The sequence below is a fragment of the Podarcis bocagei genome (assembly GCF_964188305.1).
Source record: "Podarcis bocagei genome assembly, chromosome: W".
NCBI lineage: Eukaryota > Metazoa > Chordata > Lepidosauria > Squamata > Lacertidae > Podarcis > Podarcis bocagei.
The window spans coordinates 64,399,610-64,422,550 of NC_138131.1; the positions used below are offsets into that span (position 1 = coordinate 64,399,610).

The following is a 22,941-nucleotide window of genomic DNA, read 5'->3' on the forward strand; positions in this document are numbered from 1 at the left end:
GGAACAAACTCTAACACAGCAGACTGGATTAAAGAAGCTGGAGGTTGTGATGGCAATGCAGCCAGGGAGATATTTTTTGGTGATAAAGAGCCCATAGCGTAATGAACCTTGCACCATGCATTTAAAATCCGAGTACTGATGCTGGGGAGCTCATGAAAATGTTCACCAATCTTGTCCCAAAGTTTCAGTTCCCAAGTCCCATTTGCAATTACACCCAAGTCCCAGGGAGAATGTTCATCAATGGCCAGAATGAGCTGTATCAAATCACCCTCGGGAACTTCCAGTTTGTTGGAGGAGAGGAGAAATTTTAAGTCTTTTAAAAATTTCTGTTGGGGAGTAGTCAAAGAGCTGCCCATTTTTCAAAAATCAATATAATAGAAGGGATCGAACTCACCGGGATCTTTTTTAAAGATGTAGAGCGCTTTGCAATCCTTGCCGGACGTAGTGAGTCGATGATAACCACTGCTTGGATCAAAAATCCTCTCAGTTTCTTTTAAAATCCTCTTAGTCTGCCTCAGACTGTTTGCTTCCAGTTGCTTCTTTTTTCCCTTTTAAAAACCTCAGCCGTATCCTTTTATTCTGCCTCAGAGAGGGCACCACTTGTGGGAACCAGTTGACGGAAACCAGCCGTCATTTTGGGGTGCAAGGCAAAGAAAAAACACACACAAAGGCAAATGTCTCCATGGACGGAGGGCAAAAAAGCTCCTTCCTCTCTCTCCTCCGATTTTATTATCCTTTGTTCTCTCCAGCCGCATGGCTGCATTCCAATGTCTCACGTTACCTCATCCGGTCAAGCTTTAACCCACCCACAAACCATATAGGGTTACAGTGCCCAGAGGGGGGAACCTAACTCCTTATAGGGTCAATACATTCTAATACATTGTAAGCTCAGAGTGCTGGTCACCGAGGTCAGCAAGGCACCAGGTGGCACTACAAGCCTTTTCCATGACTTCCTGGCTCCCACAATTAAATAAGAAAAAAACCAAAGTAATGATTAAGAATATGGACCAAAGTGCAATAGAAGTAATGCAACGAGAATCAGGGATTGAAGTGGCGAAGAAGGTAAAATATCTGGGAATATGGTTAACTCCAAGAAATATTGATTTATTTCAAAACAACTATATACCGGTGTGGAACAGAATCAAAAAAGTTTTGTAAGTTTGGGGAAGGATGAAACTTTCTTTTTGGGGTAGAATCTCAACGATCAAAATGAGTGTGCTTCCAAAGATGTTATTTTTGTTCCAAATGATTCCTATAATTAGGGGGACAACGACTTTCAAAGAGTGGCAAATTCAAGATATATCTGGCAGGGCAAAAAGCCAAGAATACAATGTAAGTTATTGACAGATGCAAAGGAAAGAGGAGGCTTTGCGCTGCCAGATTTGAAATTATATTATGAAGCGTCTTGTCTCTGCTGGTTAAGGGAATGGATAAAATTAAAAAACAATAAACTGTTAGAGTTAGAAGGATTTGATAATAGATTTGGGTGGCACGTGTATTTGTGGTTGGAGAAGAAGAAAAGTCACAAGGGTTTTGAGAATCACATTTTCAGGAGCTCCATAATAGAAATATGGGATAGGTGTAAAAATATATTAGAACCCAAAGTTCCACACTGGTTGTCTCCATTAGAGGTTATGAGTGTAAAGAAAATCAATATGAGAGGGAATTGGATCACTTACGGAGAGCTAATAATTAAAGAAGGGGGGAAATGGAAAATGAAGCCATATGAACAAGTAAAAGAACATGTGTTTGATTGGTTGCATTATTTTCAGGTAAATGAAATGTTTAAAAAGGATTTAAAAGAGTGGATATACGGAAAAAGAATCGAAATTTCAAATAGAGATGATAAACAATGATTATAAGATATTGTCAAAAATGTATAAAATGTTGTTGGATTGGCAAACGATGGACGAGGAGGTAAAGTCGGTTATGATACATTGGGCCAGAGACTTTGGTTATAATATACAATTGGCTGACTGGGAAAAATATTATGAAAATGGAAAAAGGAAAATATTATGAAAATGGTATATAGATGGTACATAACACCGGTTAAGTTAGCAAAAATGTTCAAAACATGTAATAAGTGTTGGAAATGTAAAGAAAAAGAAGGATCTTTTTTCCATATGTGGTGGGAATGTAAGAAGGTAAAGGGTTTCTGGGAAATGATATATAATGAGTTGAAGAAGATGCTTAAATACACATTTGTAAGGAAACCAGAAGCCTTTTTGTTAGGAATAACTGGAAGAGAGATAAATAGAAAGGATTACAAACTTTTCCAATACGCAGTAACAGCGGCAAGAATATTAATGGCCCAAAAATGGAAACAAGAGGAGCTACCGACCCTTGAAGAGTGGAGAATGAAACTTATGGACTATGCAGAACTGGATAAACTGACTGGGAAGATTAGATATCAATGGGATCACAAGTTCATCGAGGACTCGGGAAAGTTTACAGATTATCGGAAAAGCATATGTGACGAACAGACAACGCTAGTGGGATTTAAAGAGGCTTTGTGAAAGTTAAAGATGTATTGTAAAAAAGAAATAGAACTGAAAGGATAATATTAAATGGCAATATAAATTTAGAGAATGCATAAAAATAGAAAATATGGATTGGTGGAAAAGCTTGTGGAAGTCCAAAAAGTTGAAATTTGTGAATACTGTTTGGGATGGCGAATTTGTAAATAGGAAAATTTAATAAAAATTATTATTATTATTTAAAAAAAGAACAATTTCAGGTTAAGAACAGACCTCCGGAACGAATTAAGTACTTAACCCAAGCTACCACTGTATAATATTTTTTTAGTTTTCACAAAAAACCAAATCATTAAATTAAATAATATTTTTTAAAAAAACAACTGTATACACAATCAATGTTAATCCCACATTATGGGATTATTTGACTTGCCTCCCCTGGTTCCTTTGTATTATCATCATTCATTATCATCACTGGAGAGCCAGTGTGGTGTAGTGGTTAAGAGCGGTAGACTCATAATCTGGGGAACCGGGTTCGCGTCTCCACTCCTCCACATGCAGCTGCTGGGTGACCTTGGGCCAGTCACACTTCTCTGACGTCTCTCAGCCCCACTCACCTCACAGAGTGTTTGTTGTGGGGAAGGAAGGGAAAGGAGAATGTTAGCCGCTTTGAGATTCCTTAAAGGGAGTGAAAGGCGGGATATCAAATCCAAACTCTTCTTCTTCTTCAATAAAATCATCATCACTAATTTAAGGTTATCAGATTTTTTTTCAATGAGTCCGGGGATACTTTTCAACTTAAATGGATTTTGTATGGGGACTGATTTGTAAATCCGGGGACTGTCCTTACTCCAGAGGAGGGCAACCAAAATGGTCAAAGGCCTGGAAACGATGCCTTATGAGGAACGGCTAAGGGAGCTGGGCATGTTTAGCCTGGAGAAGAGGAGGTTAAGGGGTGATATGATAGCCATGTTCAAATATAGAAAAGTATGTCACATAGAGGAGGGAGAAAGGTTGTTTTCTGCTGCTCCAGAGAAGCGGACACGGAGCAATGGATCCAAACTACAAGAAAGAAGATTCCACCTAAACATTAGGAAGAACTTCCTGACAGTAAGAGCTGTTTGACAGTGGAATTTGCTGCCAAGGAGTGTGGTGGAGTCTCCTACTTTGGAGGTCTTTAAGCAGAGGCTTGACAACCATATGTCAGGAGTGCTCTGATGGTGTTTCCTGCTTGGCAGGGGGTTGGACTCGATGGCCCTTGTGGTCTATTCCAGCTGTATGATTCTATGATTCTACTTTAAATTTAACCATTACAGGTGGGTTTTTTTAAAAAAATTAATCCTGCTAATGTATTAACCTGTGTGCACTGCTTTTGTCAATATGCAATAAACGTTTCCCATTCTTTTTTATATTAAAACTGGAGGCATTTTTTCAGCTGCAATGGGCCTCCGGTGTCCTGTTAGTACATTAGTTGGTACCATTTCTCGTACAGTTGATATTCCTTGCATAGATAGATTAGATAGATGATAGATAGTTAGATTAGATTAGATTAGATTAGATTAGATTAGATTAGATAGATTAGGTAGGTAGATTAGATAGATACATATATAAGAAAGGTTGGTAGATGGATAGATAGATTAGTTAGATTGATTGATTGAGTAGGTAGATAGATTCAGGCATGGCCAAACCTGGCCCTCCAGCTGTTTTGGGACTACAACTCACATTGTCCCTGACCACTGGTCCTGTTAGGTAGGGATGATGGGGGTTGGAGGGCCAAGTTGGGCCACACCTGGATTAGATGGTAGGTAGGTAGATAGATTTGATAGATAGGGTAGGTAGATAGATAGATAGATAGATAGATAGATAGATAAGATAGGTAGGCAAGTAGATAGATAATAAGATAAAGTCGGTAGATCGATAAGGTAGGAAGGTAGGTAGGAGGCAGCCTAGGTCAAAGTTGACCCACTTATTTAAAAGTAACCATGCTGTTATACAGTGGTACCTCTGGATGCGAACGGGATCCGTTCCGGGGCCCCGTTCGCATCCTGAAGCGAACATGCTCGGGTCACAATTTGCTGCTTCCGTAGATGCGTGTGGCATCATTTTGAGTGTCTGCACGTGCGCAAGCTGCAGAACCCGGAAGTAACGGGCTCTGTTACTTCTAGGTCGCCACGGAGCACAACCCGAAAATGCTTAACCCGCAGCTACTTCAACCTGAGGTATGACTGTATTAGTAACAAAAATCTATTATCTTAAATATTTTCAGGCGGTGACCCTGGACCCCAACTTCCTGGATGCTTACATTAATCTGGGGAACGTCTTGAAGGAGGCGCGTATATTTGACAGGTAAGCAAATAGGCATAGAGCTTATATTCTCTTTTTTATATAAATGTTTTTTATTGGTTTTGCGTATAATCACATTACGTCTTATATTCTCAGTTTAGTGGTTGCACCCATACCCAAACTAACTCCCATTGTTGCCTAGAGGGTTGATTTTATTTAAAGCAAACTGATTTAAATCCCAAATCCATAAGACTTGATTTAAATCCCCCTTTTACCGCAAGGTTCAGCCTTGCTGGCATCCTCTTAATATTGACAATCGGAGGCAGGTTTCCTTTTTGGAATCCTAACTTCAGAGTCTTTTCTACAGTTATATCAAAATGATTTGGTTCTGCTATATACAGCCCGATTGTGACGAAATGATGGTGAGTTTTAATAAGTGAACACTTTTTATTTGAACAACTTTTCTGCTGTACTTGATTGGAAGGAGAAAAGAAACATTTCCTTCATAACAATTTAAGCAATTTATTTCACTAAAACAGTAAAATGGTAGCATATGTGTCAGGGGTTCGGAAGCAGAGACGCAGAGAAGGGAGGAGACAGAGAGCGAGGGGGAGGAATACGAAGGAAAGATGAGTGGGGATGACGAACCGAGATCGCCGAGCTTATCCAGTGAGTCCGAGGATTCCCAGAAGGGAGCGCCAGCAGTCAGAGCAAGGGGGGAAAGCAGGGGGACACCCCAGGAAGAAGGGTCCAGAGAGGAATCAGAGAGCAGCAGTTGGAGATCGGGACCCACGTACCCAGCCGGGAGCAGCGGGGAGAAAGGGGACCAGATATCGGGTTCCGGAGGCTTTCAGAAGGAGGGAGGGCATGAGTCAGGAGTAGTCACGCCCACCTCGGGGAGCGACGAAACGATCAAGAGGAAGGTTGAGAGTTGGGCGCGCGCGCCAAGTTCAAATGTAGCGGAAGCTGGCGCAGTAAGCAGCCCAGAGAGTGAACCAGGTCCCAAAGCCCGCCGCAAGGAGGCGGAAGGGTCAGGGGGGTCCGCGTCAGAAGAGAGTAGGAAAGAAGAGACCCCGGGGGGCAGAAGGACCCAGAGACGGAAGGAAAGGCGCAGGAGGTGGAGCAAGGCTAGGGTATTAAGCTGGTGTGCTAGAGGCGGAGACTCAGACGGGTCTTCGCCGGTCTGACCTAGAAGAAGTAGGGCTGCATATTGCAGTTTGGAAATGGAAGCTGTAATCCAATAAAGACTCTTTTAACCTGAACGCTGGCTAACGTGGTCCTATGTGAGCTGGGACTGAGTGGCAGCCCTGACAGTAAGACCCGTCACTTTTAAGCTTCGGACACCTGATACCTCGCAGAGGAGGCAGAAGCAGCGAGAGGAGGAAATTGGTGTTTGGGAGCGAGCTCACAACGGTTGGCAGAGATGACGGAAGCAGAGAAAATTTCAGCGCTGCAACAGGCAGTGACCCAATTGAACGCGGAGGTACAGGCATCCAAGAAAAGGGAGGAGGATGCGGCAGCCGCCTACAGAGATCTCCACGCCAGGTTTGAAGCATTGGTTAAGCATGGGCAGCCAGGACCCAGACCGGAGGGGGTTGGGTTGGCACGGAGAGCAGGAGGGCTTGTGGCTCACTTCGATGGGAATTTACAACAGTACCCCAATTTTCGAGCAGACGTAATGTGCGCACTGCAACTGCTGGCGAAAGACTTTAGGGATGAGGAAGAGAAAGTGGGGTTTATACTATCCCATTTGCATGGGGATGCTAAAGCGTGGCTACGCAATTTGTGGAGGGATAAAGATCCGGCGCTTCAGAATGCAGATGCCTTTATCAAAGCGATGGATGCGTGCTTTTTATCTACCATTGACGTGGATCTTGCCCGACGGGAGATTCATGGACTGAAACAAGGGAGGGCGAGCGTACGCCAGTATCACGCCCGCTTTTTTGCGCTGGTCAGTGCCTTGGAATGGGACCGGGATTCGCCCCCAGTCAGAGACCTCTTCTGGGAGGGATTAAGCAGTGCTGTTAAAGACGAAATTGCGAGGGGGGAGAGGCCCCGGAGCACGCAGGAGGTGGTCCAAAGGGCGCTGACTGTGGGGGTGAGGCTGGAAGAACGTCCATGGTGCAGAGACGAAGGACGTGGAGGGCGCGAAGCAGCGAGAAGTTTCTCTTTCGTTCCCAGGGACGCTACGCGTGCGCAATCTACACCTCCGCCAGGAGGGGGAGTGGAACCTATGGAGGTGGGAGGAGCCAGGGCTCAGTCAGCTACCAGAGCCCCTGCACCGGCGGCAGTCAAGACTAAACCTCCTAGAGGGACCAGGAAGTGTTATATATGCGACAGCTCTCAACACTTGGCGAAAGAGTGTCCCCAGAGGAGCTCCAAGCACACTGCAGCCTCCGCAACGGTGAAAGCGGCCACGCAACACAGCGAACACCAGCAGGGAAACGACGATGTCTGGCTGGAGACAGAGGCACTGGGGCCCAGCCAGACGCATCACTGAAGCAGTCCCCAGCGATCTTGCAACCCACAGACCCCCTCCCACCCAAACCAGTAGTGCAACTCACAGCATCTCTCCAGCTGCCCGATGGCGTCACTATCGAAGTCCCGCTTTCTGTGGATTCTGGAAGCAACGCAGACTTTATAGCACAGGATTTTGTGGAGCAGCACGCTATACAGCTATTGCCGGCCACTCTGCCCCTGCAAGTCGTCACAGTGGATGGCAGAGAGTTGCTGGGGGGGCAGGTGGTGAAGCAAACGCCGCCAATGGTGATGCGCCTTGGCAACCACAGGGAAGTCATCAGTTTTAACGTCACACGACTGTCGGACACACCCATTGTGTTGGGCATGAGTTGGCTGGACAGGCACAGTCCGACACTGGCTTGGTACCAGCGACAGCTGATCTTCGGCTCCTCTTACTGCGCAGAACACTGCATCCTGCCCGGACAGGAGGGAGAGGAGGAGGAATCACAACTGCAGTTGGGAACGTTGCAAGCAGTCCCCCACAAATACGCGGACTTTCTGGAGGTCTTCTGCGAGAAGGAGGCAGACAAGTTACCACCGCACAGGCAATATGACTGCAAGATTGACCTCCTACCAGGGGCGACGCTACCGAAGGGGAGGCTGTATTCCATGTCTGAGGATGAACTACAGGAACTCAAACAGTTCATAGATCACAATTTGGAGCGCGGTTTCATCCGGGAGTCCAGGGCAGTAGGGGGCAGTCCTGTTTTCTTTGTGAAGAAGAAGGACACGCCCCAAAAGAGGCTGGTGGTGGATTTTCGCCTCTTGAACAAGATGACCAAGCCCTCTGATTTCCCCATGCCCAGGATTGACGACCTACTGGCGACGGTGCGCAAGGGACGCGTGTTTACCAAGTTGGACCTGCGAGGGGCGTACAATCTCATCCGCATGAGGGAGGGCGATGAGTGGAAGACAGCCATGTTCACGCCTCTGGGCACCTACGAGTACAGAGTGATGCCGTTTGGATTGCAAAACGGTTCTCACTGTTTTCAAGCTTTCATGCATCATGTGTTGGCGGGACTCCTCTACAAGAAGTGCGTCTGCTTTCTGGATGACATCCTGATATTCTCCGAGTCGCAGCAAGCGCATGACCAAGACGTTCGGGAGGTGCTGGAGAGGTTGCAGCAGCATAGACTGTACGCCAAACTGGAGAAGTGCCAGTTCGACACGACGGAGGTGGATTTCTTGGGTTACAAGTTGTCGGACAAGGGGCTAGCCATGGACAGCACCAAGGTGCGAGCGGTGTTGGATTGGAAGAGCCCGCGCAACCGGAAGGAGGTGCAGCGGTTTGTCGGCTTCGCCAACTTCTATCGCAAGTTTATCAAAGGGTTCGCGATGCAGACGGCGGCTATTACGGACACGCTAAGCTCCAAGAAAAAGAAATTCATCTGGACGGAGCAGGCAGAGCAGTCTTTTCAGGCACTCAAGCGTCTCTTCGCGTCGGAAGAGCAACTGCTGCATATCGACCCCAGCAGACCGATGCGGGTAGAGACAGACGCGTCCGATAGAGCAGTGGGAGCTGTCCTGCTGCAGAGGGACCCACAGGGGGTCTGGAGACCGGGAGCGTTCTACTCCAGAAAGCTCAGCAAGTCGGAGCAGAACTACACCATCTGGGACAGGGAGTTGCTTGCCATTCATGCAGCATTCAAAGCATGGAGGCACTTCCTGATCGGCGCCAAGCACACGGTGCAGGTCTGCACGGACCACAAGAATCTGGAGCACTGGCGCACGGCGAAGTTCCTGAACCAGAGGCAGATACGTTGGGCGGAGTTCTTTGCTGACTTCGATTTCCGAATAGAGTACGTCCCAGGCGACACCAACATCATGGCGGATGCACTGTCCCGAAAACCGCAATACCTCGAAGAGGCGACGCCAGCGGCAGCCATGCACATCTTCGCGCCAACAGCGTGGGCGTGCGCTTCAGCCACAGTAGACCTGGAGGCGGTGCGGCGGGCGTTGCAGGACGACTCATTCGCGCAGGCGAAGATGGCCGAGGTGCACAAGGGCACGGCGAAGAGCGACGAGTTCCAGATACGGGACGGCTTGCTCTTACGTAAAGGGGCCATCTACGTGCCTGGAGATGACCTTCGCGCCAAGGTACTGCAGCAGTTGCACGACGCACCCACGGCCGGGCACTTTGGCACGGAAAAAACGGTGGAATTAGTCGCAAGGGACTTTTGGTGGCCCAGACTGAGAGGGGAAGTCGCGGACTACGTCGCGAGGTGCGACACCTGCCAGAGGGCCAAGCCGGTGCACAAACCACCGGCGGGACTGCTCGAACCGCTGCAAACGCCGTTTGAACCGTGGGAGAGGGTGGCCCTGGACTTTGTCACGGATCTACCCAGCTCGAGAGGCAAGACGGCTGTACTAGTGGTGGTGGACTTGTTCACCAAGATGGCACACTTCATACCGTGTGCGAAGGTGGCCACGGCAGAACAAACAGCCAAACTGTTCATAGATCACGTGTTCAAAGTGCACGGGCTGCCGCGGTCTATACTGTCCGACCGCGGTCGCCAGTTCATCTCGAATTTCTGGCAGAAGCTGATGGGCTTCCTGAACGTCAAAATCAACCTGACATCAGCGAGACACCCGCAGACCAACGGGCAAGCGGAGAGGGTCAATGCCATCATGCAGCAGTACCTGAGATGCTATGCCAATCAACAGCCTGCGACGTGGGTGGATTACCTGCCGCTCGCCGAGTTCGCCTACAACAACACGAAGCACGTGTCCACAGGGGTGACACCGTTCTTCGCCAACAATGGGAGGAATCCCAGAACCTTCCCGGGACTGGACAGAGTGGGGGAAGGGGAACCGCAGACGGCGGACGCTTTCGCGTCTGAGTTGCAGGAGGTCCACGATCAACTCCGACGGCAGCTGGAGCTAGCGAAGCACGCATACAAGGTGCAAGCGGACAAGCACAGGCGGGTTGGCGAAGAGATCCGAGTGGGAGACTGGGTCTGGTTGGCAGCCCACGCAGTGCCGACCAGATCGTTAGCCAAAAAGAAGTTGGGGCACAAGCAACTTGGTCCATACCAAGTCGAAGCGCAGATCAACCCAGTAGCTTTCAGGCTGGTGCTCCCGGAGGGTTCCAGGATGCATCCGGTGTTCCACAGGTCGGTGCTCACTCCCTACAGGACACCTCACAGGTTCCAGGAACCAGGAACAGCACCGAGTCCGTCTCAGGAGCGGTCGGAGGCGGGAAGATTGCCACAGCAGGACCCCATCAACGAAGTCACGGAGATTTTGGACTCCAGATGGGGGGAAGACGGAGTGGAATACCTCCTAGCCAGAGAGGGCACCCGGGCTAGTGCTAATAGCTGGGTGCCAGACTACGCTTTGGAGGAACCCCTGCTCAAGGACGAGTTTCATGCCCTTTTCCCACACAGACCCATGCCAGCAGGCTTCTTCGACGACTGGTTGTTCACGCCCACACTTTCCTCCAGCACGTTCCATGGCTTCGACTCGGACGGGGAGCCCGCACAGCGCACACATTCCCCAGAGGGGTCACCGGAGGGTTCGGCGTCCGACACCTCGTATTGGTGGGACGATCGGCCAGAGGAGCAGTGGCGCCGGAGGTGGCTGGAGATGCCAGGTCAAGCGACCGACGCAGAGACTGACATGGACGTGTGCGGGGAGGATCTCGGTTTCGAGCACGGCGGCACTGAAATGGAGGCGGAGCAGCTCACCGTTGACGAACGCGAGGAGGAAGACTCGGAGGTCTTCAGTTGGCGGCCAGCAACGAGGAGCGAACTGTATCCGGCATTCACTCCTGTGATGATGGAGCACCCTGCAACCACCCTTGAAAGTGGGGAGGGGGGAAGGGGGGGCTTCGAGGGGGGGATGGATGTCAGGGGTTCAGAAGCAGAGACGCAGAGAAGGGAGGAGACAGAGAGCGAGGGGGAGGAATACGAAGGAAAGATGAGTGGGGATGACGAACCGAGATCGCCGAGCTTATCCAGTGAGTCCGAGGATTCCCAGAAGGGAGCGCCAGCAGTCAGAGCAAGGGGGGAAAGCAGGGGGACACCCCAGGAAGAAGGGTCCAGAGAGGAATCAGAGAGCAGCAGTTGGAGATCGGGACCCACGTACCCAGCCGGGAGCAGCGGGGAGAAAGGGGACCAGATATCGGGTTCCGGAGGCTTTCAGAAGGAGGGAGGGCATGAGTCAGGAGTAGTCACGCCCACCTCGGGGAGCGACGAAACGATCAAGAGGAAGGTTGAGAGTTGGGCGCGCGCGCCAAGTTCAAATGTAGCGGAAGCTGGCGCAGTAAGCAGCCCAGAGAGTGAACCAGGTCCCAAAGCCCGCCGCAAGGAGGCGGAAGGGTCAGGGGGGTCCGCGTCAGAAGAGAGTAGGAAAGAAGAGACCCCGGGGGGCAGAAGGACCCAGAGACGGAAGGAAAGGCGCAGGAGGTGGAGCAAGGCTAGGGTATTAAGCTGGTGTGCTAGAGGCGGAGACTCAGACGGGTCTTCGCCGGTCTGACCTAGAAGAAGTAGGGCTGCATATTGCAGTTTGGAAATGGAAGCTGTAATCCAATAAAGACTCTTTTAACCTGAACGCTGGCTAACGTGGTCCTATGTGAGCTGGGACTGAGTGGCAGCCCTGACAATATGTATCCATGTTGCTTAACTGATGTGCTGAAACATTTTTTCCCCAAGAAAAACTTGGACTGAGTTTTCGCACACATGAAAAACTTAAAACAAATAATTCTTCCCCGAATTATTTATTTATTTATTTATTTCTACCCCGCTCTCACTGGCCAGGGCCTGGCTCAGGGCGGCTAACACCAAATATAAATTACAATAAAATAGAATAGAAAAAAACCCCAGTTAATTAAAATACAGCTTAAAATGCAGCCTCATCAAGACTACAAAGGGAGGAAACATCAGCTATTCACCCAAGCCAGCTATCCATGCTGGTGCTACATGGGCCAGCAAAAAAGCCACGGGAAAATTTATATACCAAATCCCATATAGGGTGTCAGAGTGAGTCTAAGCATAGAGCGAGTTAAAATAATCAAGCCTGGAGGTGACCATCGCATGGATCACTGGCCAGATCAGGGCGAGAAAGGTAAGGAACCAATTCCTTAATACGGCGGAGGTGGAAAAATGCCACCTTTGCTGTGGCTGCAACCTGTGCCTCCATGGAAAGAGAGGCATCGAAGGTTACACCCAAGCTCTTGACAGAAGGCTCTGGCACTAATTGCGCCCCCACAAGAGATGGGAGTTGGCCCCCCAACCCCATGTTGTCCTGACCCAGCCAGAGGACCTCTGTCTTCGAAGGATTTAACTTCAACTGGCTCCCACGCAGCCACCCAGCCACGGCTTCCAAGCATCTGGTCAGTGTGTCTGGGGCCGAGTCCATTGACAGATAAAGTTGGGTGTCATCAGCATATTGACGACAACTCAGCCCTAAACTCCGGACAATCTGGGCAAGGGGGTGCATAAAGATATTGAAAAGCATCTGGGAAAGGATTGTGCCCTGCGGCACTCCACACAACAAGGAGTGCCGCAGCGACAACTCCCTCCCTAGCGCCACCCTCTGTCCCCGACCTGAGATAAAGGAGCACAGCCATTGTCTGACTGTGCCCTGAATCCCCACGTTGGCAAGGCGGTGGTCCAAAAGTTTGTGATCGACCATGTCGAAGGCCGCTAACAAATCTAAAAGAATCAGCAGTCCCGGCCCGCCTCGATCCTCTTAATCGTCCTCCCAAAGCATTTTATTTTTTAAAAAACAGATTTTTATCCACCCTGGTGACAATGAAACTGAACCAGTCCTTGATCTCATTTCAGAGCCGTTGCAGCCTACCTACGGGCCCTGAGCCTGAGTCCCAACCACGCTGTTGTCCACGGCAACCTGGCATGTGTGTATTACGAACAGGGGCTGATCGATCTGGCAATCGATACCTACAAGAGGGCCATTGAGCTCCAGCCCCACTTCCCTGACGCCTACTGCAACCTGGCCAACGCGCTGAAAGAGAAAGGCAGCGTAAGAAACTGGTCCCTTTTGCCTTGGGGTGGGGGGAACATCTATATAAAAGATGTTTTATAGATGGTACTTAACACCTGCCAAAATAGCTAAAATGTATAAAACAAAAAAACTGTGCTGGAGGTGCAGTAAAGAAGAAGGGACACTTATACATTTCTGGTGGGCCTGTGAAAAAAAAATACAGAAACTTTCCTATTAGGCAGTGGTGTCCAAACTTTTTTCAAAGAGGGCCAGATTTGATGAAGTGAAGGGCCATAAGGGCCGACCAAAGTTGTTTACTTTTTTTAAGGATTGAAGTTGTTGAGCTCTTTTCTTAGGGTTTAAATTGTTGAACTTTTTTTAGGATTGAAGTTGTTTAGCTTTTTCTTAGGCTTTTACCCCATGCTGAATTGGCCAGATTAACAGAGACAATTAGGGCACAACCCAGACAAGAATTCCAAAAGGAATGGGGAAAATGCAGAGAATACTTTACCAAACAGTGCCCCAAAATATACACTTGGACTTGTTTCAATTAATTTCTACAGGAGACTTTGTGGTTTAAGTCATAATTAGGAAAAATTGTAATAATCCCATACAAAAGAAATAGTATACAAGAGGTAAATAAGGCGGCCATTTAACAGAATAAAGTCTTTTATTTTTATGTTATGTTTTCTTTGTGTAAGGGGATAGGAGTTTAATTTTGATAATTAGTCAATGGTGGTGGGTCTGTTTGTATGTATGAGTTGTTGTGGACTATGTTATAAATAAAATAAAAATTAAAAAAAGAAAATGAAACCGGTCCCTTTTGCTTTCTGTATGTCAGAGGGTTTGCTGAAAAAAGCCTTCCGGATGATGGTGACCTCGAAATTGGGCTCTTTGGGGGGGGATTTGGGGTACAGAACCTAGAAGAAGTCCTCTTTTATTTTTTCCTTTGTCATATCGTCACATACAACTTTGCTCATACCAAGCGTCGACTCCCCTCCCCCTTCCCCCGCTCCCACTCCCTGGCTTTCTTAAGCAGTCACGATCCTCTTAGCATTTCTATATCACCCTTTAAAAATTGTCCAGTAGCACCTGATAATAATAATAATAATAATAATAATAATAATAATAATAATAATAATAATAATAATAATTATACCCCGCCTATCTGGCTGGGTTTCCCCAGCCACTCTTGGCGACAAAATATTAAAATACAATAGTCCGTCAAACATTAAAAGAAGAAGAAGAAGAAGAGTTTGGATTTGATATCCCGCCTTTCACTCCCCTTCAGGAGTCTCAAAGCGGCTAACAATCTCCTTTCCCTTCCTCCCCCACAACAAACACTCTGTGAGGTGAGTGGGGCTGAGAGACTTCAGAGAAGTGTGACTAGCCCAAGGTCACCCAGCAGCTGCAGGTGGAGGAGCGGAGACACGAACCCGGTTACCCAGATTACGTGACTACCGCTCTTAACCACTACACCACACTGGCTTCCCTAAACAGGGCTTGCTAAACTTGGCTTCTTCTTGGTATAATTTTTTGTATGCAGGTCCACTTCTTCAGATACAAAAGCTTCTACCAAGACCAAACTGAGTTGGTCTGCAATGTGCTACTGGACAATTTATATATTTTTTATATATTTCAACTGCGTTAGACCACCACAGCTGCCTACCTGAACATATATCGCCCTATTTACCTTCTTACTCTACTTAAAACAATTTACTTTAGCATTTGTAAATCACTTTCAAAAATTAGCCTCTGGTTTTTTTAATAACAGTATATTTAAAGATCTTTTTCAATTCTTTGTAAATCATATCCCAGTAGACTTTGACTTTAGTGCACATCCACCACCTATGGACGAAATTCCCTTCCTTCTCCTTGCATTTCTAGCGTGCCTTATCTTGAGTTATATATATTTTAGCAAGTTTAGTCGGCGTCAAATACCACCTATACGTCACCTTCATTAAATTTTTAATTAGTGCTGTACATTCAATAAATTGTTTTTGCCCATAATCTTTCCCACTTATCTAATTCAATGTTATGACCAAAATCTTGAGCCCATTTAATCATAACCGACTTAACTTCTTCATCCTTTGTATGCCATTCTTATACGTTTTTGGCAATGATTTTCTTTTACTATCTAGCAACTCTGTCTCTTAATTTTGATTTAGTATGACCAAAACCATTTCCCTTACTGTCTTCCTTAAATACATCTTGCAAAAGACGGTAAGTGTGCGGGAAAGAGAGTTTGAATCGGATTAGTCTGCTCTTGTATTTATGTTCCCCTAAACCAAGCATGTCCAAAGTCCACTTTGGGGGCCTTCCACCCATCTCTCCTAGATCTCAAAATGCATTGGTTTTGTCATATTTCCTGCTATCCTGCCAAAGAATTTAAATTTTCCCAATGTTCTTTTAGACCAGGCATGTCCAAAGTCCAGTTCAGGGGCCTAATCTGGCCCTCTGGTCGATTTAATCTGGCCCTCGTGGCGGTTTATTTACTAGGGCAAAACTTCCCCCCAAAAAGCTCAAGAACTTTAATCCTAAAAAAAGGTCAGCACCTCTGGGGTCAAATCCTTAAAAAAGGCTCAACAATTGTGGGGTTTTACTGTTAATATGCTTCTTCTTAATTGCATTTCACTATTAATATACTTCTTAATTGTATTTCAGTTCAACAATGACTTTGATAAAATACATCTTTTGTGACGTGCAGAAGGCTTGAGTTACCTATGAGGTGCAACAGTTACCATATAGCATATATTCAATATAAAAAACAGCAACAATTGGTTGTTGACAAAGGACAGCTGGCATATATATATAAAAGATATTAACTGATATGCATGCCATTCCAGATATAGCTATATAATCTCTACTGTTGGTAAGAGAAGAACTTTGGAGCAGGCATTTTCAAAAAAAGAGTTTTTTATGAACCGCTCTAATACCAAGTTACCGTCAGGAGCTGAGGGGCCGTATCAAACCTCAATCCAGCCATCACATCACAGAGCAGCCTTTTGGGCTCCTGTGAAAGACATACTAATATTCGTGTAAAAACTCTGTTTTGTGTTTCGAAGGTTGCCGAAGCCGAGGAATGCTACAATACAGCTCTCCGTTTATGTCCGACTCACGCGGATTCTCTTAATAACCTGGCGAACATCAAGCGAGAACAAGGGAATATCGAGGAGGCTGTCCGCCTCTACCGGAAAGCTCTTGAGGTACGTGCGTGGAGAATTACAACAATTAAATTGACATATAAGGGTTAGGCATGCGTACCCTGGACTCCTAGTCTGGGTCTTTTTAAAAATCGCCGATCAAATTTTTCTTGATCAATAACGGAAATAATGGTGAAGAAGTGAAAGTGAAGTAGCATTTTGAGGCTCGACAAAGCATGGTCCGATAAGTCCCTTTTGGAAGGAAGAGGGTCTGTCCCCCTTTTTATATTCCTAGGCCTCCTGGAATGACCAAAAATCTGCTTTTTCATCAGAAGAACAATGCAAGGTGTTAAGGAACGGTACAGAAATTGAAATAAAAGCTGGGCACATGCTGTTCTCTGTGTCGGCTGAGCTTGATCCCCTGACAGTCTTATTTTCTAACAGTATTTCCTATGCGTACGAAAAAGGCAGTTCATAGGCCCATTATTATTATTATTATTATTATTATTATTATTATTATTATTATTATTATTATTATTATTATTATCATTACCACAAATCATTCCAAACGGTGATTTATTTTGCAGCCAGCCCCTGCCACATTTGAGCATCAAAGAGGGGCTCTTTAAAATATGGCATTGGTCATTTGACAGTCTGATCTCCCAACAGTATTTCCTATGCATGCTAAAAAGGCAGTCCATAGGTTCCTCCTCCTCCTTAATTTTTGCAAGTCAATCCAAATGAGGATTTATTTCACGCCCACAACCTTTGAGCCTCAAAGAGCAGCCTCCGTCTCTTTAGAATGCTTCTCAGGGAAACTAAGAGTGAGCTTCTTCCCCGCAGGTCTTCCCGGAGTTTGCAGCTGCGCATTCAAATTTAGCCAGTGTTTTGCAACAGCAGGGGAAGCTCCAGGAGGCCCTCATGCACTACAAGGAGGCCATCAGGTGAGCTTCCAAAGCCATGGGGAAAATAGATTGAAAGAGCTCCTCCTTACTGTATTTTAATCTTTTGCTGGAAGCCGCCCAGAGTGGCTGGGTATAAATAATAAATTATTGTTGCTGTTGTTAATAATTATTATTACTCCTCATGCGCTGGTCTGGTGCCTGTGGGAAAGCTCTCCTCTTGTGGATAAAGCACTTTCTCTTTTTCTTTTAGGTTTTTTTATTTTTTATTTTTATTTTTATTTTATTTTTTGTCCCTTGAAGGACAGCCAAATTTAAATAACAATTCGACACACAGCTGCGAGGCATTTGCGAGCTTTTTTGCGGAGAAGGTCCTGTTGCTCCGCCATGACCTCCCTGCCAATTTGGATACAATAAAGGAACTGGAGGCCCCTCGACTGTCCTCGGGTCCAGTATTGGACCACTTTGACCGGATATCCCCAGCCGATGTGGACAGACTCCTCCGAGCTGGAAAGCCCACCACCTGTCCTCTTGACCTGTGCCCGTCCTGGCTGATTAGAGCGTGCCCAGACGAGGTGTGGGCCCCCCTGGGGGATATCATCAATTTGTCCCTTGGCACTGGGATATTCCCAGGGGAACTGAAGGAGGCAGTGGTGTGTCTGCTCTTAAAGAAAACATCATTAGATCCTTTAGATCTATCCAATTACCGCCCGGTTTCGAATCTTCCATTCCTGGGTAAGGTGATTGAGAGAGCGGTTGCTGAACAGCTTGGTAGGTTTCTGGATGAAACATCTGCTCTCGATCCATTCCAGTCCGGCTTCCGCGCTGGTCATGGGACCGAGACGGCTCTGGTCGCCCTAACAGATGATCTCCGCAGGCAGCTGGATCGAGGCGGGTCGGGGCTGCTGATTCTTCTAGACCTGTCAGCAGCCTTCGACATGGTCGATCACGAACTTCTGGACCACTGCCTTGCCGACGTGGGGATCCAGGGCACAGTCCTTCAATGGCTGCGCTCGTTTCTCTCCGGTCGGGGACAGAGGGTGGCGCTTGGGGGGGGGGAATTGTCATCGCGCCACTCCTTGGTGTGTGGAGTGCCTCAGAGTGCGATACTCTCCCCGATGCTTTTTAACATCTTTATGCGCCCCCTCGCCCAGCTTGTCCGGAGTTTTTGGCTGGGTTGCCATCAGTATGCCGATGACACCCAACTCTATCTGTTGATGGATGGCCATCCTTACTCGGCCCCAGATACACTGACCAGATGTCTGGAAGCTGTGGCTGGATGGTTACGTGGGAGCCGGTTGAAGTTAAATCCTTCGAAGACAGAGGTCCTCTGGCTGGGACGGAGCGATATGGGATTGAGGGGGCAACTCCCATCTCTTGCATGGGTGCAATTAGTGCCAGCATCGTCCGTTAAGAGTTTGGGTGTAATCTTCGACACCTCCCTTTCCATGGAGGCGCAGATTACAGCTATAACAAAGGCGGCATTTTTTCATCTCCGCCAAGCTAAGCAGTTGGCTCCTTATCTCTCTCACCCTGACCTAGCCACTGTGATCCACGCGACGGTCACCTCCAGACTGGATTATTGTAACTCGCTCTACGTGGGGCTGCCCTTGAGACTGACCCAGAAACTCCAGCGGGTGCAGAATGCCGCGGCGAGACTCCTTACGGGGTCTTTGCTGCGAGATCATATCCATCCGGTGCTGTACCAGCTGCACTGGCTCCCGGTGGAGTACAGGATCAGGTTTAAGGTGCTGGTTTTAACCTTTAAAGCCCTATACGGCCTAGGACCCTCGTACCTATGGGACTGCCTCTCCTGGTATGTCCCACAGAGAAATTTACGGTCTGCAAATAAAAACACCCTAAAGATCCCAGGTCACAGAGAGGTTAGGTTGGCCTCAACTAGAGCCAGGGCTTTCTCGGCTGCGGCTCCAATCTGGTGGAACGCTCTGTCACAAGAGACTAGGGCCCTGTGGGACCTGACATCCTTCCGTAGGGCCTGCAAGACAGAGCTGTTCCACCAGGCCTTTGGTCAGGGCGCAGACTGACTCCCTCCTCTGGCAACCTGCACAGAATTTTGCTTGATGGTTGCCATTAATTTGATTTTAATTTGATTTAATTAATTTTATAATGAATGTTTTAAAATGTTGGACTATTTTGATTGTTGTTAGCCGCCCTGAGCCCGGCTTCGGCTGGGGAGGGCAGGATATAAATATTATTATTATTATTATTATTATTATTATTATTATTATTATTATTATTATTATTATTATTATTCAGTTTTTTTATTTTATCATTTTATTTCCATACACTCCAAACATTTTCAATATATACAATACTGGGATTATACAAACCCCTTGGACTCTCCCCCACCCCCCACCCCCCGTTTCCATATTTTGCCATCTTTTCTTGCATGTAATTACAATGATTCGTTCTATTCCATTTCCTTATTTGCTACTTTGGCTTCATCAATGTTATATCAATCCTGCCTGTGGAAAACCATCTAATTCGATTTTAATTTGATCCTGATTTGTTTTTAGGAGGTAATTTAATTATTGTTTGATTTTATACTAATGTTATATATTTGATGTTAGCTGCCCTAAGACCGGTTTCGGCCAGGGAGGGCGGGATACAATTATTATTATTATTATTATTATTATTATTATTATTATTATTATTATTATTATTATTATTATTATTTCTAAATATGTATCTTTAAGGTATTCAATAAATTTTTCCCATTCTTGTTTAATTTTTTTATATATATAAATAGTTTTTATTAAGTTTTAGCATTTTATATTCAACACAAACATCATTCTTGCAGACAGCATAGATGAATCCCAATCTCCCCCAGCTTCCCTCTTCTGGTTTTTTAAATATTTACTTCTCCTGCCTATCTCATTCTCCCTTAATTTTGCCATCTTTGAACTAACGATGGTTATATCCTTAAGGTTTTTGCACCATGCTTTTTCACATTTCATCTTCATTATTTTCCCCATTTTGTCCTTTTAACTTTTTTCTTTGCTTAAATTTCCTATCATCTTGATGTCTGATCTTCACAGTCATTTTGATAATCCACTCTTCTTTTGTTGGGACCTTCTCTTCCTTCCACATCCGGGCTAAGAACATTCTGGCATAAATAGAATACACTGTCTTTTTAGGTCTCTTGGTATTTCTTCACCCGTTAAACCTATTAGAAAGGCTTCTGGTTTTTACACAAATGTTCTCTCCCCCCCCCCCCAGTTAATTATACAGTGGTACCTTGGTTCTCAAACTGAATGTGTTCCAAAACCAAGGTGCATTTTCCCATAGAAAGTCATGCAAAACGGATTAATCCGTACCAGACTTTGAAAAACAATCCCTAAAACAGCCATTTAACATGAATTTTACTATCTAACGAGACCACTGATCCCTAAAATGAAAGCAGTCATCCATGTACTGTACTCTAAAATAAATACAACAGTCTTGTAAATGATAAAAATGAAAATTATTTTTTTTCCTCACCTGCACTGATGATAGTCATTGTTCGGATGGGGACCGGGGCTTCTATCCGTTTCTGCAATCAATCACAATCAATCAATCAATCAATCAATCAATCAGTAACTAAACTGGGATCCGCACAGTCGCAAAAACAAATGAACCAAAAAAGCCTCCGAAACAAAAACACCACATAAATTGCAAAAACCAAAGCACCAAACTTAATCTGTTCCCGAAGTCTGTTTGATTGGTGCAGGCGCCCCAGAAAGAATAGCTGACAGCCAAATTTGATGTTTGGCTTCCGAAAAACGCCTGGAAACTGGAACACTTTTTCTGGGTTTTCGGCATTTGGGAACCAAAGCGTTTGAGTAGTAGTAATAATAATAATAATAATTTGTTTTTGTTTGTATCCCACCCTCGCCGGCCAAGGCTGGGCTCAGAGCAGCTAACATCATAAAAACAACACAACGAGCCTAAAAGCAGACATCAAGTAATTCAAATAAAAATTAATTCAGACAAGTTAAAATCCGGGCAGGTGGCAATTATTAGGGTGGAATTGAGAGTGATTAATAATTGCCAGAATTGAGGAGCATGGAATTTCCCAAAAGGAAAGTGCTGCTTGTCCGTATGAAGAGGATGCCACAATGCTGAACCTTTCTGTATAAAAAACCTTCTGTATAAAGAAACCTGTATAAAAAACATTTGAGAACCAAGGTCTCACTGTCTCACATGACCACTAGGGTGGTTCATAAAAAAACACTTTTTTGAAGATGCCTGCTCCCAAGGTCTTATCTTACTACACTAGGGATTATATAGCTATATCTGAAATTTTGTGCATATCAGTTAATATCTCAACCCTCCATGAAAATAGCTGTTTTCTTGGACGTTTTCCTATTTTGTGAAGGCTTTGGAGAAGGCATTTTTAAAAAAAGTTTTTTTAATGAACTGCCCTAAAGACCACCGTATAGGATAGAAAGAGCCTTCTTGACCCTTACATTTCCAGCGTAACTTCAGAGTATTTTTGTACCAAAATGGCACTTTTTCTCTCCCCCTCCATGTCAGAATCAGCCCCACTTTTGCAGACGCCTATTCCAACATGGGGAACACCTTGAAGGAAATGCAAGACGTCCAGGGAGCTCTGCAATGCTACACAAGAGCAATCCAGATAAATCCTGCGTTTGCCGATGCCCACAGCAACCTCGCTTCCATCCATAAGGTAAGCTTTGTGTCTCTGCTAAATCTATTTAAAAAAAACAACTGGGGGGGGGGCAGCAGGGGAATCTTAGTTTTTACAAAAGGAAAACAACTGGCAAAAGCCGTCCCAAACCGAGATGGGGCACAAAAAGAAAAAGGGGAGAATTGGAATTTATGCTGGAAGTGTGAGGAGGCAGAGGGCACACCGATACGTTTATGGTGGGGCTACAGAAACGTTAAAAAATTCATGAGGAAATAAAAAAGATGATCAGAATTAATTTAGAGGGGAAAACCAGAGGCATATTTACTGAGTATAAGAGGTAAAGAAATACCACAAGATGGGAAGATATTATTCTTATACGCGACAGCTGCAGCAAGGCTACTCCTTGCACAAAACTGGAACAGGAAATATATACCCACAAAGGATGACTGGATAAAGAAACTAATTGAATTTATAGAACTGGCAAGGTCAAGTGCAGTAATAAGGTACCAATCAAACTGGAAAATAAAAATATAATGGAAATGGTTTGAAGATTATGTGTTCAAGTACTGCTCAAAAACTAACATGTTGATATGTTTGGTTTAATGTTTGTAAATCTGGTTTATAATAATAATAAATAGTAAGTTAAAAGAGTTAAGAAATATAAATTTAGATAAAAATTGCAATGTGAATGTGAGTGAAGGAAGTCACGTGGGTATTTGGGTAAATGCTGAGTTGTGTATAGGGTTAGATGTGGGGAATCCATATATGTAATGTATAGTGTTGAAAATGTACGGCAACTAGCATGTAAAATGAAATCAAAAATAAATAAATAAATAAATAGGGGGGAAATAAAAATGGCAATGTGAAATATTATATAGGAGGGTGAGGGGCGGTGGAGGGAAGCCACAAGGGTGGTTTTAATGTCTGAAATTTTGGGTGGTAGGGTAATACGAATTTTGTTTTGTGTCTATGTGTTTGTTTGTAAATAATTTTTTTAAAAGGAAAATGAAAAAATTGCTATTTTT

General features: G+C 45.6%; 1 protein-coding gene across 1 annotated transcript in view; it reads left to right on the top strand.

Moving 5' to 3' along the window:
• Window positions 1–22,941, top strand: part of LOC308578207 (uncharacterized protein) — a gene marked incomplete at both ends in the record, with an annotated part of 41,576 nt that overhangs the window by 8,135 nt on the left and 10,500 nt on the right. Inside the window, 5 exons of the mRNA XM_081178461.1 lie at window positions 4,741–4,820; window positions 13,064–13,259; window positions 16,286–16,426; window positions 17,207–17,307; window positions 21,802–21,955. Coding sequence (XP_081034587.1) covers window positions 4,741–4,820; window positions 13,064–13,259; window positions 16,286–16,426; window positions 17,207–17,307; window positions 21,802–21,955 — 672 coding nt within the window. The remainder of the gene's footprint in view (window positions 1–4,740; window positions 4,821–13,063; window positions 13,260–16,285; window positions 16,427–17,206; window positions 17,308–21,801; window positions 21,956–22,941) is intronic.